We start from the raw sequence: 18,769 nt of genomic DNA, 5'->3' as shown, positions 1-18,769 counted from the left end.
TTCACCCAACCCTCTTGCGCTTTGACATACTTCAATGCACTTCGTCTCACTTCCCCGAGTCCCCGGCCATCCTTCTCCTCCTTTGATTAACTCCGCCTAACATCACCGGACTTCTGCTTCCATTGTCCCTACTCAGCCTAACTCTGTCTAACTTGCCCGTACTTCTGCTCCCATTGTCCGTACTCGGCCTAACTCCATCTACCTTCACCGTACTCCAGCTTTCATTGTCCCTAGTTCCCCTAACTCCGCCTACTTTTGCTGTCCTTATGCTCCAGACCCCTGTATACCTTATTCTCCTGTTTTACTTTGGCGTGATTGGTCTCAGATGTCCTGAGTTATGTGTAGGGTAAGAGGTTAAGACATGATAGGGGTATTGATGGTCAAAGGAGGGTCATTCCTGGTGGAATAATTGAGGTGTCACAACATAGTTCGTGAAACTCTGAGTTTATGCCCTATGCCTACTCAGGGTCCCAAACCTCATAGATATCCAACCAATGTACATCCAAAAGGCCGTCACATCTGGAACACCTGTGACAACGAGCATACCTGCAACTACCTCTCCATCAATTACTGTCAACAGTTACAAGTCAGCTTTGTTCTTGTTTTGCACCTAGTTGTCACAAACATTTTTTCTTCTCTTCTTGTCTGACCAACAGTTCATCAATGATTGCTAGGGCGGTAAAATCTGGTGGGTCTGATAGTTCTTTGCTATGTGGAAAGCAATGCATTTATGATAGAAACTCACCTGGTAGTTCTTAGCTATGTAGAAAGCAGTTAAGAACTACCAGAGGATGAAAAGTTTCAATATAAAGAGGTCCAGGATGTTACGTGACTACCACTACCACTTGAATATTAACACAGTTGACAAATCTTGGCTAGCTTTGTTGTACTCAAGTGTTGATGTCTCACAGAGACAGGGTGCTCTTTGGTCAACTAGGGCTGACTACACCTTAGGAATACATTGGTGTCAAATAAGAAACGGTAAGTGTTGTGGCACTTTGGCTAACCTTGCTGTGGTAGGTTGTACTGCTTGGTTATAGCTCTCCTTCTCTCAATAGTAACAGCTACTGATTATATTTCTCACCACTGATATCAATCAGGGATTGCTGAAGAAGCTGTGCTTGACTCGTTGAAATCTGGTCACCACTCTGCACTGCTCCGTGCTCAGTCCTCCTTTGCCTAAGTTCACTGCACCTCACTGTATCCCTGATACTGTACTGCACTTACTTCCCCCCACCTCGTCTTACATCTCCTCCGCCCGACGGAATTTGATGAGATCAATCTAGTCGCCTTGATTTCCGTTACCTGTTACCTGCTCGGCACCTATTGAGAATGATGTATACTAGAGAACTCACCTGTTACCAGCTCAGCACTTATTGAGATGATGAGGAAACAGGTTACAATCTAACTATCTACCAATCATTGCAGTTACCACAAGTCTTGGATATTCGAGTGTGGCTGTGTGACTCTACCATACTGACTCTGTCACTCCCTACCCTGTTATCCATGGTCCCCTTGCCTTGACAACATTATATGTGTCCGTCACCTGTTGTTCAGTCAGCACTATTCTATACGTGATGAAGATACAACAGGTATAAAGTATCTACTAGATACAGCGGAGTTTGCCACGTTGAGACCAGAGGGAGATGTGGCCGTACTCGCACTACCTGACTCCGTTGTGCCTAACTTCGCCCGGGTTGTTGCCACTACAGTCAGGTGTAAAAAGTCGCGTCTCTGTTGAGATTTTCACTGCACATTCCATCTGAGTTGCTTCCCCACTAGATCACCATATCTCATGCATCAGGAAAGCTCTTGACTTGAAACATGATAAGCATATTCATGATGACAGGTCTCATATGAGATACTGAATTTCACAGGCAGGTGGTAAGAGACGGTCATACACAATATGCATTCCCTTCTCCTCCCTCAGTCCACATTGTCTCTCTAAGCTACCCTCTAATGAGCTGTATTGTACACCATTTTATCATATTAATAACCCATCAAATTGTGTATAATCCAATTGTAGGATCTATTTAATGATATGATCTGGCTTTTGAAGGCATCAAGATTGTTACAGATGATTCACCAAGCATGGACTGTTTGAACTTCTAACTCTTGCTCAAATGCCTCATTTATCAACCTCTTTCTTCATTTTCATCTCTACAAAACCTTGTCCAACACCCTTTCTAAACAAAGTGTCTTATGTCACTAGCCATGCATATTGCAAGCTGAGTGCAGTATAGCACATCACAGATGATTGCCATGACGTCTCTGCCAGATTGCTATTGAAAGCCAACACATGACTTTTTTGAACCAGACTGTACATGTAGGGCAAGATGCGTAGTAGAAGGATGTGTTATTGTTACAACGGAGAGCTAGGCAGTGACCAGACCCAACTTAAGTGGACAAGAGCGACGGAAGACAAAGTGATAGCGTAGAGTGGATTGGATGATGATGACGAGCACCTCAGTGGTGAATGCGTTATGGCGTAAGTCACTAAGATAACAAGGGATGAGTAGAGTGAGTGGCAAAGTTTTATGAGAGTAACTTATGAGACTTCATTGACAGAGGGAAAAGAGCAAATTCAGCGCTCTTATCTAGACCTCTGTTTTTACCAAACTACAAACTAGTCCGGCTGCCTCCACCTTGCTGAATCATCAATGACATCATGATTGATAAGCATCTGAGTAAGCAGCTTATCAAGCAATGATGTCATTGCTGATCAAGCAGCTGAGTAAGCACTACTAATCTCCATGCTGAATCAGCAATGACCAATTCTCACCAAGTCTCTTAATGTCCTGATTTCTGTCTAACTCTGATAAGCTTCATTCTCCTATTCCACATCATGCTCCTTGTCATACTCTCCAATCCCAATCGTACCTCCTTGTATGCAGTGTCATAACAGTTATCGACACAGCCGGAGACGGACAGCTCCGGAGCTGCAGGGACCTGATCAGACCCCATGGGAGACACCCCATCCCAGAGTGGTCCAACCCCTTGGACGGACCCAGCCAGAGAGTCTCATTACCTGGGAGCTGAGGAGGGGACAGATGGATGCAGCAGACTAGATACATATGATCTGAACACCCTTACATGTGAGTGATGATTCCCCTCAATATTGTTTCCAACTCTGACTCAACTGAACCTGTTCCTCATTACCAATACACCATGCCTCTTGGGTCAATGTCTTCAATGTTCATACAGATTGTGGAGCAACTATTGCAGTGGTTGTATGTTCAAACTAATCTCAGAGCGGGCTACAATGTGCCATTGATGGGAAGAATGGTAGACTAAGTATACTTTTTGAGGAGAGTAGTATTTTGGCAAGACTAGCATTGATAACTCTAGCTGGGTCTGGACACCTCCAGAGTGGCATGCCTCTCCATCTGGGTCCAAGAAGGGTGTTTTGAACCGTGCGACTCCGGAGTGGAACATCTCCGGCTGGGTCCTTAACATACATAGCACATTACATGTTTCACTGAACAGAGATGTCTAAATCGTGCGTCCAGCTCTGAAGTGGCAGTCTCCTGCTGATCTAATCGTGCGTCCAGCTCCGAAGTGGTACGTCTCCTGCTGAATTCCGGGGGGTCCTTGCAGCTCCGAAGATGTCCATCTCCGGTGGTGTTGTCCTGAGAACGGAGACGGGCTGCACCGGTTGCGATGTGTGGTAGGCGACGCCGCAGGGTATGTCCGTCAATTCGCCAACCTTTCACTTCGGAGTATGATCAAGGGGTTGAGCTTGATTTGGACAGAATAGATAAGATGGGTGAGCTGTTTGTGGAGCCTCTCTTCCCTTAACCCACTCTGACACACAAGATCTTTTGGGACAAAGATGGCCTCCTTCCCCCAAACCAGTCAAGCTGGGTATTCAACAGAAAACATGTTAGATCTCTCTGCAGTGCCAGACAGGTGGAGCAACAAAAGTCTTCACAGCTCTCCAATACAAACCCACTTCATTCTTCCTCGCCAGAATACACAGCCAGCGTTGAGCTTTGGAAACGAGTGGAAGGACCTAATCAAGAAGTTAGGTACAATGTCCCAGAACAGTACCTTTGACCATGATCAGGTGGGGTGCCTTGGCATGCGGTTTGGAGGTCTGCTATTCTTGCTTAGTCATCGAACAATACACTTTTCAAAATCAGATGATTACTGCTTCTGGGAAAGTGTGGAGCATGGAATGCAAGAACAAAAGCATGTAGCAATAAACTCAGAGGGGAGGGAGGAGATATCTTCTCCTGACAGTCCCCAGGAACGGGGATCACCATCATATGTGCAACATGCAAGCATGTGCAACCTTCTTAGTGAGATCTCTCCCATTCTCAATAAATCACAGTGGTCTGAACATGAGACCAGAAGAGTATGGGAAGTTGGTCATATGCTTGGAGCAGTCACATTTGCTGTTCTCAGAGGGAAGACTTTCTGTCCTGAGCTCCTAGAACATACTTTCTGGAGCAAAGTCTTTGTGGGGTACAGGGGTAATCCATTTGAGAGTGAACAGGACCCTCAAGATGATCCCTTCACCAATGTGGTGGGGTATACGGCTCCTACATCCAGGCTTAGACGGTCCAATACTGAGTGTCATGATGTGAAAGGTCAGCGAGCATCATTGTTTAATGTGCTTTTTGGTGAGGAACAAGCCTGTGTGGAGACTACTGATACAGGGTAACAACAACTTGAGACAGATCCATTGAAATTGGCGGATTAGGATAGAGAAGAGCAGGATTTGGAGGCAGTGCTGCAATTAGGTTGGGACGGCTTCTCCCTGTTGAGATTTCCCCACTGGGTTTGTGCAGAAGCGGTTTTTTACCTGTCCGAGTATGTACTTAGACGCTTGCAGCGGGAGGGACAGAGATGTGGACACCTGCGGACAGTATATAGTACAATCAGCAAAGTACCAACTCTGCTGATTGTCCAATATGATTCTTTGCCTACATCAACTGCAGAGGAGACACAATCCATCACACATCACCAGAGACACCTAGACTTCTACAAGAGTTCCATCGAGTTTGACCCAATGTCACCGCCGTTGAAAACTATCTTCCAACAGACCGACGGTCGACGAACCTCGGCTAACTTGACGCTTCTAAGTCGATGTCTCACCCAACCAGGAGGGTGCGACGTTGAAAGGGGGTGTAACTACGGCGTACTTGGGCGAAGTTACTCTAACTGGGATTTTGTTCTACTGATGGCGATGTATCTCAATTTGTATATAGCTATCTCTGTCTGTCTTTCACTACTGACAACAATCAAGGATCGCTGAAGAAGTTCAGTGATCTCTGAACTATCTATACTTCCCCTCCATTCTCATAGAACGTCCCTCAACTCCTGCACAGCCTTGCGCTCAGTCCTCTTCGCTCAACTTTGCTCAACTTTGCCGTACTTTGCCGTACTTTGCCATATCCCCGGTATCCAACTCCACTCACTTCGACTAACTTGCTCTCCCTTAGTTTTCTTCTCCTAACTTCGCCGTAGTTCTCCTCCAGGTGGGGTTGTTGTGACCAGTCCTTTCTAGGTTCTTGTAACTTTGCTGTAGTCAGTCTTAGTGGTTCGGGTGGTGGTTGATGATGAATGGTGGTTCGGTGATGGTGAAAGGAGGGTCGGTGATGGTAGTTGTCAGGGATGTCACGACATGGTTCGTGACAGTTTCCAGTACCGTTACGGCTGCACCCTGAGGCTTATTGTCATACATCACCTAGTCGCCACCCAAGATAGTCTTCCCATGTCTTCCCATACTTGAAACATATATGGAACACTTACCCCTGACTGTCACGCCTGCGGATAGACGGCGGTAGCAAAGGACTGCCTTGGGAACTGAGGGGTTTAGTCTCTGGCTTGTGGACCTTGGTGACTGCCTTAGGTACTGAGGGGATTGAGAGGTTAGGTTAGACCTGAATGAGTGACTTATTGTCACAAACTACGTTGTGACATCTCGATTATTCCACCAACAATGACCCTCTTTTGACCATCAAAACCCCTATCATGTCTCTACCTCTTTACTCTACACGTAACTCAGGACATCTGAGACCAACTACGGCGAAGTACAACGGGAGAATAAGATATACAGGGACCTAAAGCATAGGAACATCGAAGTATGGCAAAGTTAGACGGAGTTAGGCTGAGTAGGGACAACAGGAGCAGAAGTACGGCGAAGTTGAATGGAGTTAGGCTAAGTAGGGACAATGGCAAAAGAAGTGTGGCAATGTTAGGCGGAGTTAGTCGGAGGAGGAGAAGGATGGCCGGGGACTCGGGGAAGTTGGACGAAGTGCGTTGGAGCACGTCAAAGCATGAGAGGGTTGGGTGAACGTCTAGGAGGGATAGATAATATTAGCTGAGAAGATTGATGAAGTTCTTCAGCGATCCTTGATTGTTGTCAGTAGTGAAAGATAGACAGAGATAGCTATATTCAAATTGAGATAGATTGCCATCAGTAGAACAAAAGCCCAGTTAGAGTCAATACGTCGAAGTACGCCGTAGTTATACTCCTTTCGACGTCTGCACCCTCCTGGTTGGGTGAGACATTGACTTAGAAGCGTCAAGTTAGCCGAGGTTCGTCGACCGTCGGTCTGTTAAATAGTAGTAGTTCGACGGACGTGACAGTTACCACACAAGGGGAAGGGAATAGAGAAGATACTTTCCTGAAGAAGAAACCTACAGCACTATCAAAATCAGCCTGTTCCAAGAGGCTCCTGCAGGCCTGTGGAATACGAGCGTTCTGAACCATCTTGCTCTGTCCTGCATGCATTGTCATGCATCCCACCAATTACCGCTGATATCTTATGATGGCATATCTGTGTTGACCCACGTCCTACTATGAAATCCTATGTGATGCACTAGAAGTCGGTGACTTTGTTGAAGGTGGTCAATGAGGAACCGTGCAGAACATAGAAGAGCTGCAAGAACAAGAGACTGAGAGATTATGCCTTACAATGCATCAGAACAGAGGAAAGAGCAACTAGAGAAGTACTTGAAGCTTATGCCTGTTAGGCGTGATGTCACGAATCATATCGTAACATCCCCCGTCAGCCACCATCATTGACCCTCCATTCACCATCCCTGAACCCCTATCTGTCATCAACCACCACAACCCCTGCCACAAATGTTGTTCCTCTTCTCTGCTGACCGACGGTCGACAAACCTAGACTAACTACGTCGTCGTGGGGCGGTGATGTCTCACTGAGACAGGGTACTCGTTGGGCGTCTACGGCTAACTACGCCGTGGTGATAGGTCGAGTGGTAAATAATAAGATGATTGTCGACGAACTGCGGCTAACTTCGTCGTAGTGTGTCAAACTGCTGAGTGGTAGCTCTCCTTAACTGGAAGGTGGTAATTACTGAATATATCTCTCGCTACTGACAACAATCATGGATTGCTGAAGATGTTCAGTGATCTGTAAACTATCTATACTTCTCCCCTCTCCTCATAGAACGTCTCTCAACTCCTGCACAGCCTCACACTTAGTTCTCTTTGTTCAACCTTGCTGTACCTCGCCATATCCCCAATATCCTACTCCGCTAATGTAGCCGTACTTCGTCTAGCTCCCTCCATTTTACTCAGTATCCCTTGATCCCCTTTTCCTAACTTCGCTGTAGTTCTCTGCCAGGCAGGATCATCGTGACAAATGTTCCTTAGGTTCTCGTAACTTTGTTGTAATGGGTCTCAGCGGTTTGGGGTTATGGTGGTCAATGATGGATAGTGGTTCGGTGATGGTGAAAGGAGGGTCGGTGATGGTAGTTGTCAGGGATGTTACGACATGGTTTGTGACAAAGAGAAGGAGCTGACTTCTTCACCCTGGCCCATCCAGATCACATGTTACACTTGGAATGCAGGAAAGACCAGGAGATGCAATGGCCCATTGTCAGGACCAGACGTTGAAATAGTCTGCGTCTATGAGCTATGGCTATAGGGCCTCGCAGGGAACAAACCTAGTGATGTAGTTTATAGTCTAGTGATGTAGTGGATCGAAGAGACTATAGTCGATGAGATCAAGTGGCAAAAGATTTGCTAAGTGACGAGAAAATACATTCGACAAGACATCTACGAAAAAGGGGTGTTTCTATATACTAAAAGGGAGCGGAGCGATACCGAAATCTATGGAGTAAATGTGGAAAGCGACGAGGGGTGTAAGAGCGAAGGAAGGCGGAGATAGATGAGGGACACGGAGATGAAGGAAAAGTATAGCATGGTAAAGAAGTAACGATTAGGTAGGACAGGAGAACGGAGGACACCGTAGCGGGAATAGTGGAGCGGAGACGGGAACGGGTAGGTGGAGTACGACTTCTGCTTCTGCGTACGACTCTTGAGGAACCCGTCTAGGGGTACCCGTGATCCTGACACCCATGCCTGCACCTGTCTGAACTAAAGCGGGATCTCTCTTCCTGCTTCGTCCACCTCATGCTGCCCACCACTCTAGTGAACTCAGCACCTAGAACCTGCCTTCCTGACAAGCACCTCATCTCTGGCTTTCTTCTGCCAGCCTTTACCTGATATGATGCTACATGGGGACAGGAGCTGTAACCGGTCGAACGGCCTCGATCTTCCTTCCGTCACCTATGATACTGTATTGTCGCGCTCGTTGCAGATAGGTAGTGCGCTCAAGTGTCTCTCTGCAGCTAAGGTATGACCTAGGATGACGCCAACGATTATATTATAGTCTCATGATGAACCTGTTGCTCCTCATCACCTTCAAGGTAGTGCTGAGCGAGTAACAGGTGACGAGTATCTGAATATCTGAATATCCGTCGGCGCTTTCCTTCCACCACTTCCTTCTACTTCGCACTCCGTATCGTTCTTTTCAACCTCCCACATCTTCCCACGATGCTATGTCCAAACCGGCCAAACGGGGGTCTCGGTCATATGAAGACTAGATTTCGAGGGCAGTATGATTGGAGGGGAATCTCCCCCCTCCCCCCTCCCCTTTACAACATTTTACGGGACACAGGAGACAGGACCTCAACATGGCACACAGTTAGTAAAAGCAGGACTTAATGGAATTCGAGTTGGTGCTGTTGGGTTCCATGCCTGGCGAGCCACCGACAGTGGACGTTCTTACAAGTTTTCTCTTGAACCGCAACAACTCAAGCTGGCTTTACACACCTTAGGAACCTCCTTGCATCTCAGTTCCAATCCACATTTAGTATTTGACAATGGGTTCTACACAGAGGAAGAGAGGCAGACCGCATTAAAGTCTGGCATGAAGTTGGGCTGGTGCTTACTTCAGTTCTCAGAGAGTGAGATGGTGGTAGCGTCTGAGACAGAAGGGGAGGATTTCACCGTCCAAATATTCACTGAGCTGTTACTGAAGTTGAATGCTGAGCTCCCACCGAGCCAAATCTGGGAGGAGGACGGGGCCGCGTGGCGTCAGATGGAAGGAGACAATGATGTAATCTCACACGAATCTAGGTGTTCCACCCCCAGCACATCCAATGTTGATCAACTCTGGAAGGATGTGAGCGGTAGCTTGAGCAAGATCTCAATCAAATTGGGGAGCTTCTTGTCCAGGCCAGAACAGCTACCGCTGGCTCTGCAAGATTGATTTGAACCTCAATGGAGGGGTCCTTGGCTTGGAAGTAGAGCATTTTGACTAAAGTATGCATCTGAGGAGTCATGCTGATGATGTGTGATAGACAAATATTGCATGGGACCACCCCGACGTTTGGGTGAATCCCCTTTAAAAGAAAGATGATGAAAATAACCACATGCACTGTGATGCGTGTTTGCTGATAATGAGATAGTAATACAGAGGGGAAAAAGAGCATGCATCAATTCTACATGTCCCTATACTGATCACATTCCACTCACACGCATAAAACCAGAGACAATCGAATAAAGTTCAGAGGATAAGTTGAACGGAGAAATATTCGACGGAAGGGGTAATTCTAACGGCGGTTCGGCCGTCCTGGCCCGATTCTATCGGCTGACACTCCCCCACGGGACAATGCACGACTCTGCAGTAGTCCCGGACGATTCATCAATGGCGACGGCGAGGTTTGTGATGATGTAGAGGGTAGTAATGATGAAATATTGAGTGTTATGTGTGTGGTAGTAGTAGTAGGTGAAATCGTGAAATGAATTTCTGTGGGGCCCCCCGCGGGGCTCCGCTCTGACACGTGGTTACCACTCACTACTGATGCCTGACTCTTCTCTATCTTTCCTTTGACTTCATCACTTTTATCTCCAATTATCGGTATGTCCACCTTTCGACTTTCTCCACATTTATCACTCATTTCTGACTCTCTGACCTTCCTTCTGTCCTGTCTACTTCTTAAAACTTCAGGTTTGCTAGTAGACTCCGGAGAATCGATGAATTTCCTTCGCGGTCCTGGCTGACGAGACATCATAGATTCACCACTTTTCGAAAATCTTTTATTTTTATAAGAATTATCGTCATATCTCGTAGAGGCTTTCTCGTGGTTGGTCTGTGGAGGGATTCGGAGAGAAAAGGTACACTGTTTATTGATTCTGTCATTATCTAGACTGAATTTTTGATTTCTCTCCAATAACAATTTTTTATCTTCAAATGTTGGTGGCCACATTGGCCTATGCTCGGTTTCTCTTGGTGGCGGCCTCTCGTGGTGGCCAAGGGGCTTCATCCCCTTTGTTCGATTTGGTCTACGATATGGTGGTCTGGGAAGGGGCGGTAGGAGACGTCCTGGACAATGAAATGAGGGGTCGTGATATTGAGAGGGGAAATACGTAGTTTTCTCTTTCTTCTCACTATGTAGCCGTCCTTCTGTCAAGCCTGGTTGTCTTAAGGTAAAGACAGCAGGTGGACGAGTGATGAAGAGAGAAGAGTTGAGGATGAAGGGATGTAAAAGGATGAAGAGAGAGAGAGAGTGGAACTTTGATACACTGGACGAGATTACTTACTGACAATGAGAGGGTCTAGGATGATGACAAGAGGATGTCCAATGATGATATTGGGCCCAAGGTGTTGAACAGATTAAGGCTTGGGGCCGATGTTGAAGGACAAGTTGAAGTCAAAGTCAGTATCAAAGACTTGGTCCGTAAAGGGTGAAAACATATGATAATTGATCTCTGAAGAAAAGAAACTATGGACAGAAGATGTAGGGTTTAAATAGTCTACAGAGGGTCCCAGGAGGCCTGCTCTGCAGGCCACCGGATTTCTAGCACCTTCCTATGCTTATCATTGCTCTGCTATGATACATTCGGCTCTTCCCTATGCACTGCATTGCTATGCTCTGAGATCCATCGAGTCTGGCCGGAGGTCTGCATGCATTGCGGTGCAAGTACATGTGTTGCACCGCAGTGCTTTGCTATGCGTTGAGAGACGGTCGTAGGGTGTCGGTGCTTGTCTAAGGATATCACTGGTAAGCACAGGTTATCGAATGATATCGGTGGTTGTCGGTTGGTGACAAAGTCACTTGTAGTTTGTAGGAGCCATGAGGCGTAATTGGGTTGAAGGGCTTCAGGTGGATTGTTCAGAGATCATGGGACTTGGTGTTACAAGCTGGCTTACCAGGTCGTAACACCTTCCCTCCTCTTCTGTCCCTTCTCTTCCATCTCTCTAACTATTCTAGGTTCTACCGGTGGCTTCTGATCTATCTTAGAATTACTCACATTCTTAGGTACACCCAAAAATTTTACATTTTGGCTCACGAGAATTTTTCCTTTGGTGGTACCTTCGGTGGGTTTCTCTGAAGTTCCTTCCACCCACACTTCTCTCTCTGGTACTGGTTCTGTCTCTGGTACCATTTGATTCCTTGATACCACTTCGTCCTCTGTACCACCTGATAGATCTCCTAGATCCTCGAAATCAGAATAATTGTAATCGATAATTTCGTCATCATCTAATGTGACGTATACTGAACCAATGTTTTTCTTCTTTGGTGGTTCTACCCGTATTGCTGACATATTCACCGAATGTACTGGTCCACCTAAAGCTTTCGTGAGTACATCTGCTCTCTGATAGACAGTGCTGACGTATTCTAGTTCAATAACTTTATTACTGACTAGATCTCAAAGAGCATGATGTCGAATATCAATATGCTTTGTCCTCTGGTGAGTACCAGGTTTCCTCGCTAGTGATATTGATCCTTGATTATCGCACTTCAATACAGTAGGATTTAGCTGATCGTAGCCTATCTCCCTCAGTAATCCTCTCAACCACTGAGCTTCCTTCGCTGCTTCAGCCATCGCAATGTACTCTGCTTCGACTGTTGACGACGATACTGTAGCTTGTCTTTTTGAACTCCATGTTATCGGTGAGTCGTTCATCATAAAGATCCAACCAGTTGTTGATCGTCGTGTATCTTTACATCCTGCCCAATCGGCATCAACCCATCCTGCTAGATCGCTAGCCTCGCCACCGAGACGAATACCATGTAACCGAGTGGACCGAAGGTATGTAATTACCATTATCCCTTCTTCCCATACTTTCTTCGTTGGTTTGGTGAGGTACCTAGCAAGGTAGGATGCTGCATAGGATATATCTGGTCGAGTACATGTGGCTAACCACTGTAGACATCCTATCAATTCTTGAAATGGTCGAATTTCACTCTCCACCTCCGACATCAAAGGATTTTTCGCAGTAAGAGGTAACGGTGTTTTTCGGTCTCGATGTAAGTCGTTTTCTGGAAACTTCTGAACTATCTTATCAATGTACGCTGGTTGGTTTAACCATATTGTCTTTTCTTCTCTGTTCCTTGTTACCTTTATACCTAGAATGGTACTTATCTCCCCCAGATCGGTTATTATCCACCTTTTTCCTAGCCCATCGAAAATTTCCTTTGCTTCTTCCTTCGATTTTGTGGCTAATCCTAGATCATCGACATAGGCTAGCAGTATTGCTGCTCCCTTTCCTTCGATTTTCCCTTCTGACTATAGTAAAGACCCCAATCTGATTCGATTCTTGAAAAGCCTAGGTGAGATAATCCTTCGCCGAGTTCTATCCACCATGTCCTACCAGATTGCTTTAAACCGTAAAGGGACTTTATTAACTTCAAGGTATTACATCCAGGTTTCGGTTTTATCCCCTTGGGATACTTCATGTAAATTTCGACATTGAGTTTACCGTTCAAAAACGCCCCTTCGACATTGGCCTGACGAATTTTGAGATCTTCGGTTGCTGCTATAGTCAAGAGTATTCACAACGATCCCGATCTTCCTACAGGTGCGAATGTTTCTTCGTAGTCGACACCTGGTATCTGTGAGAAACCTTGAGCTACTAGTCGTGACTTGTACTTTAGTAAGTTTCCCTCAGAATCTGTCTTCACTTTGAATACCCATTTACATCCAATGGCTTTTCGTCCCGGTGGAAGTACCGTCTCCACCCATGTATCCTTATATTCTATGTTGGATATCTCTTTCTCCATGGATTCTAGCCACTTCTCACCATCTGGGCCGTTTACTGCTTCTTCAGGAGAGACAGGATCAATGAGAGAAGTGTCGCTTTCAATACCTGCGATAGAGGCGAGTGCAACTAAGCTATTAGGCTCGCGACCAAATTCTAGGAACGAGTCTGTTAGGCCGGCAAAACGATGGGGGGGTTGAATAATTCGTCCGTGATGTGTCGTCATGATCCCCTCGTCCCCATCATTTCTTCCTTCCTCATCATTTCTCTCATTTTCAACGATATCGTTCTCATAGATCCAATTTCCTCCCCAAATGCCCTGTCCACGTCGTCTTTCAGTAGGTTGTGGGCCTGTAAGGTGAGTTGTCTCTGTGGACATCATTTCCTTGTTCATTATTGATATTTTCCTGTTCGCCACTTTCTGAGCGGTCGTCAGGGAAAATTTCTTCGTTGACAACGGGGTCTAGGTCCACTTCGATGGTGTCAAGAGGGGTTTGGATGACATCTGGCAACTCTCTAGTAGCCACCATTCGTCCTGTCGAGCGACGAACGTCTCGTGAGTGTTCGATTTGTCCCGATCCGTCCATTCTAACAATCCAACCGCTCACACCCTCATCTTGACCTAGTACAATCGCTGACGATCCCCTAGGTATCGTGAAATTAGACTTCAGCCTTATCTCCCTTGGTATCTGAACAAAACATCGTTCACCGAATCTCCACACGCTATCTAGGTGCGTGTCTCTTCCAGTGAGTGATGTCCAACCTGATTTACCACTGACACCAATCGATGTTTTCATAATTATAATGGCGGTGTATCTGACAGCATAGGACCAATATTCGTTCGGTAGTCCTGAGTCAAACAACATTGTTGATACCATCCCCTTCAAGGTACGTATCATTCTCTCCGCCACTCCGTTTAATTCTGGTGTGTATCTTGGTGTGATGTAGTGGTTGATCCCTGCTAACAGGTAGAATTCCCTCCCCACCATATCAAGACTATCGAATTCACCTCCCCCATCAGACCTAATCACCCTCACCCTTTCACCAAGCTGTTTCTCCAATTTCGAAATACACTGTCAAACGATATCAGACGCTTTGTTCTTTGTCGTTATTGAAATAGCGAATACAATTCAACTCGCCCTCTCCACACCAACGAAGAAATATCGTTCACCTTTTATCGCCGGACCGAACGGACCAGTAATATCGACATCCATTCCTACTCCTTCACCATCTCCTTTTAACATTGGTGCTTCTTTATTCTTCGGTAGACGTGTTATCTTGGCCTGCATACAGGCAGGACATTTATCAGTCGTAAAGGGATCGTTCTTGTAAGTGTCCCAGTCCTTCTTCAATAGTCCCTGTCTACCTAGATTCTTTAGTTTATCTACACCTATATGTCCGAGTCGCTGATGCTCAGATTCAAGCGGTGAAGTCGCCTTCGGTGTCGATATCACGATCATTGCGGCAGACATTGCTCTGCCAAATCGTACCGACCACAGTGAGTCATGTTTCCTCAAACCTAGTTTCTCTTTACCTTTACCTATCCATCCACCACCACTGCTTAGATTTGCCTTTCATCCCCATGAGAGTAACTTCGAAAGGGAGAGAAGACTTATCTTTGCTGTGGGAACGTGATGTACATCTTTCAGTACCATCTTCTGTCCCGAATCTAGTTCGAGGTTAATGTCACCTGTTTTCCAAGCCGTCATTGACTTGCCAGATGCTAGTCCGAATACTCTCGGTTCCACTAGTCTTTTAATATTCATCATTATTGACCTGTGAGGAGTTATGTGGTGAGTAGCACCACTATCCACTACCCAGGTGGGGATTACACGAGTGTGGCTTACATCGTTAGACTCTGTGGCTAATCCCACCCACTCATTATCCTCAACTCACGGGTTTTCAATTTCTTCGGGCCATACGATGTTACTCGTGTACCCTTCGTCATCATCGAACCATCATTCTGTCGACATGGCCATCCCGGCCCACGCCTCATGTTCACCATCCAATGACCAATATATCAAGGAGGTTTTGGAGTTATCCTTGGACTGGTTCTCATCCTTTGAGACCATATGTCCTTTCTTGTTATTCTTATTATTCCTCCATTCCTTTTTACCTCCATCCTTTCCATCTGCGTTTTCTTTCCTGTTCGTATCCTCTCTTTTAGGTTTACAACAGTACTTCGCTAGATGTCCTACAGTGTCACAGTTATAACACCTTCTGGTTTCTTTTCTGGGCTGACCATCAGAGATATTACCTCGGTTCACCCTCATTCCTTGATCCCTTTTGGTGAACATCGCGAATCCCTCTCTATTGGTCCTACCAACAGGGCGAGCTTTACGTCTCGCCGCTTCTGCGTTAAAGATTGACGACACCTTGTCCCATGTCCTCTGCTCTTCGGGTACGGACATTAGTTCTACGTGGATGATCCTGTATGCTGGTGCTGGAATGGTATTGAGGAATAAACCTGCTTGAGCCTGTGAGTCAAAGATCAATCCCACCAACTTCGCTTCAGCCATTGTCTTCGAGACATCCTCTACATGCTTAGCCATTTCTTCGGCCGTGGCATCTTCCCTCAAGTCATAGCCAAACAATGCTTGACGGACGTTTCTCTGATTCTCGTTCGTGGCTGTTACATGTATGTTTAAACAGTAATCCCACATTTCTTTAGCTGACATCTTCTCAGATATGTCAAGCATTACAGCTTTCGACACTGTTCCCTTGCTCATCCCCTGCGCTTTATTCTCCCTCGCTTGCCACTTTTCCCACTCTTTCAACTCTTCTGCAGTAATCCTTCTACCAACCACTTGCCCTTTGGTGGGCGTGGTAGGAGGTACTGATCCCCCCCCCTCCGTTGCCGGCCTAACCCCTTTGCGACCAGGTTCGGTATCATTACCTGAGACAACATTCCATACGTCGCCTATCTGTAGATACACCTCGATTGCCTTCCTCCACAAAGCATACATTGATGGATCGTAGGATAACTTGGGGAGATTCTCAAACGAAATCTTAGTCGACACTGAGGACATTATGAGAGGAGAGTAGAAGTGGAACTTGCCTTTATTATACACAGAGGTAAGTGGGCTTCCGACTGTTAATCTGTTTGCTGATAATTAGATGGTAATACAGAGGGGAAAAAGAGCATGCATCAATTCTACATGTCTCTATACTTATCACATTCCACTCACACGCATAAAACCAGAGACGATCGAATAAAGTTCAGAGGATAAGTTGAACGGAGAAATATTCGACGGAAGGGGTAATTCTAACGGCGGTTCGGCCGTCCTGGCCCGATTCTATCGGCTAACAATGCGGATTGCAGAAAATCAATGGGAAATGTTTCAGGGATTTAGGTGCAAAAATCCCCCTTGTTAAGGCCCCAACAGAAAAGGACCCCCCCCCCCCCCCCCCCCCCCGGGAGTGGCATGGTTCAAACTACCCCTTTTGGACCCAGCCAGAGAAACATGCCACTCCAGAGGGGTCCGGACCCACCCAGAGTAATCCACATGCCCTTGAGTTTTTGACCCTAGTCTTCCCAAACTACTCTTCTTCCCAATGACAATTTAGTAGCCAAACCTCCCAGTACTCTATCTTACTTAGCTCTGAGCATTGTGTAAGCAAGACAATTCTAACAGTTGCTTCAAGTTTGGTATTGTCACGGCAAGGCATGGGCTGATGATCAAATGACAAATTGCTCACAGACCATGTCAATCCCACGGCAAATCACTGCAGATGGATGTGCTTGTTTGAAGCATATGGAAACAGTTTCATCTAGCTGTTCTTGCCTCATAAACTTGTTAGGAACCTGCTTTTTCTCTGGCTGGGTCTGCTGAAGGGGTCAGACCACTCTGGAGTGGAACGTCTTTGGTCAGGTCTGATTGGGTCCATGCAGCTCCGGAGGGGTCCGTCTCCGGCTGGGTCCCTAACAGCTCCTCCGCCCAGTTGAAGTGCCTTAACCACCTCCAGCTGGAGGTGAGAAGTCTGGCGGAGTGCTCGTCAGCATTTTCAGCATCTTAGTCCTGGTGTGTAGGTCATGGAGCATGTGTTAAGTGTTCCGTCAAACACAGTAGGTGATGAGTGTCAAAGATGATCACTGGCTGTCAGGATCACGGGCACCTGAACACGCGTAAGTGTCTCAGAGTCGCATTCTCTTCTCCGTCCCCTTCCCACGGCCCACGGATACTGGCCAGCCATAGTTCTCCTTCCACACCTGGTTGCTATTTGTCCACCAGATGATACTTTTTTTGAAATACATGTCATCGTGATAAGCAACTCATACTACCAAATTGTTTCCTGCCTGGTAGTTCTTCATTGCTTTCTACAGAGCTGAGAACTACCAGGTGAGTGACTAGTATCATGCATTGCTTTATACAGAGCTGAGAACTACCAGATACATTTACCTATAACTACCGCTCTAGCAATCACTACCGCTCTACAATCACTACCAACATATTTTACTTCTTCTGTGTGTCCCTCATCTATCTTCGTCTTCCTTTGCTCTTCACCTCATATCATTTTCCATCTTTACTCCATAGATTTTGGTATCACTGTGTTTCCTTTTTAGTATGTAGAAACAGCCCCTTTTTGTAAATGTCTTGTTGAATGTATTTTCTCATCACTCATTAAATCTTTTGCCACTTGATTTCATTGACTTATAGTCTCTTCCATCCCTCACTAGGTCTGTTACCTACAAATGAGCCATAGCTCATAGACACAGACTATTTTCAACATCTGGTCCTGTCACGACCGCGATATTATGGCTCAGTCGTGACCCATATCTCATCTCTATGGTAAATAACCTATTCAAATCACTACGATAGGTGATCAAGCCATGATAGGTTGTTTGACGACTAAATAGATGATTGATCCTATCAAGTAGATGATCAATCCTATCGAGTAGAGGATCAATCCTATCAAGTAGATGATTACTCATATTGAATAGGTAATCAGTCATATCAAATAGGTGATGGGCCATATTAGATAGGTTAGTTGACAAGCCAAATTGGTTATCGAATAGGAAATAGGTAATCTAAGACAGGGGATAGGTTAGTTAATAGACAGAATAGGTAATTCAAGGGATAAATAGGCAGTTTTGCCTCGAGAATTACCTATGCGAGCTATATCATGGATAGGTTTGCTATCTCTAGGTAGACTATATAAAGAGCACATTTACTTTGTAGTTATTCTTCTTCTTAAGGATCAAAATATTATTTGCCACTTCACAAAAGACCTCTTCTTGACATACTACTTACTTCGAACCAACCCTCATCATTATCTCTGTCAACACCATCACATACGCCGCCATCATCATCTCGACCTGCCCGGATCCTTTGCAAGTCACTTAGTTGTCCGATCATATCACAAGTCTACGGACAACATACTAACCGTTGTTGTCCAAGCTAACTAAACAGTTGCAGTCCACCTGTCTTTGATCCATCAAGGTCTGTCAAGGACAGGAC

At 45.9% G+C, this 18,769-nt stretch overlaps 2 protein-coding genes across 2 annotated transcripts; both read left to right on the top strand.

Moving 5' to 3' along the window:
- Positions 1-6,091: 6,091 nt before the first annotated feature.
- TREMEDRAFT_64442 (uncharacterized protein) lies at positions 6,092-6,716 on the top strand (the record flags this gene model as incomplete). Its single annotated transcript, XM_007006725.1, has 2 exons — positions 6,092-6,262; positions 6,531-6,716. 2 exons carry the CDS (start codon positions 6,092-6,094, stop codon positions 6,714-6,716), a joined length of 357 nt encoding a protein of 118 aa, XP_007006787.1.
- A 2,163-nt stretch (positions 6,717-8,879) lies between these two features.
- On the top strand, positions 8,880-9,538 carry TREMEDRAFT_64441 (uncharacterized protein; the record flags this gene model as incomplete). The annotated part of the gene is made up of 2 exons (XM_007006724.1): positions 8,880-9,446; positions 9,500-9,538. 2 exons carry the CDS (start codon positions 8,880-8,882, stop codon positions 9,536-9,538), a joined length of 606 nt encoding a protein of 201 aa, XP_007006786.1.
- Between the last annotated feature and the right edge of the window lie 9,231 nt (positions 9,539-18,769).

Source organism: Tremella mesenterica (assembly GCF_000271645.1).
Source record: "Tremella mesenterica DSM 1558 unplaced genomic scaffold TREMEscaffold_11, whole genome shotgun sequence".
Lineage (NCBI taxonomy): Eukaryota > Fungi > Basidiomycota > Tremellomycetes > Tremellales > Tremellaceae > Tremella > Tremella mesenterica.
Note: the sequence above shows the minus strand (reverse complement) of the source record. Positions and strands in the feature narration are given on the sequence as shown.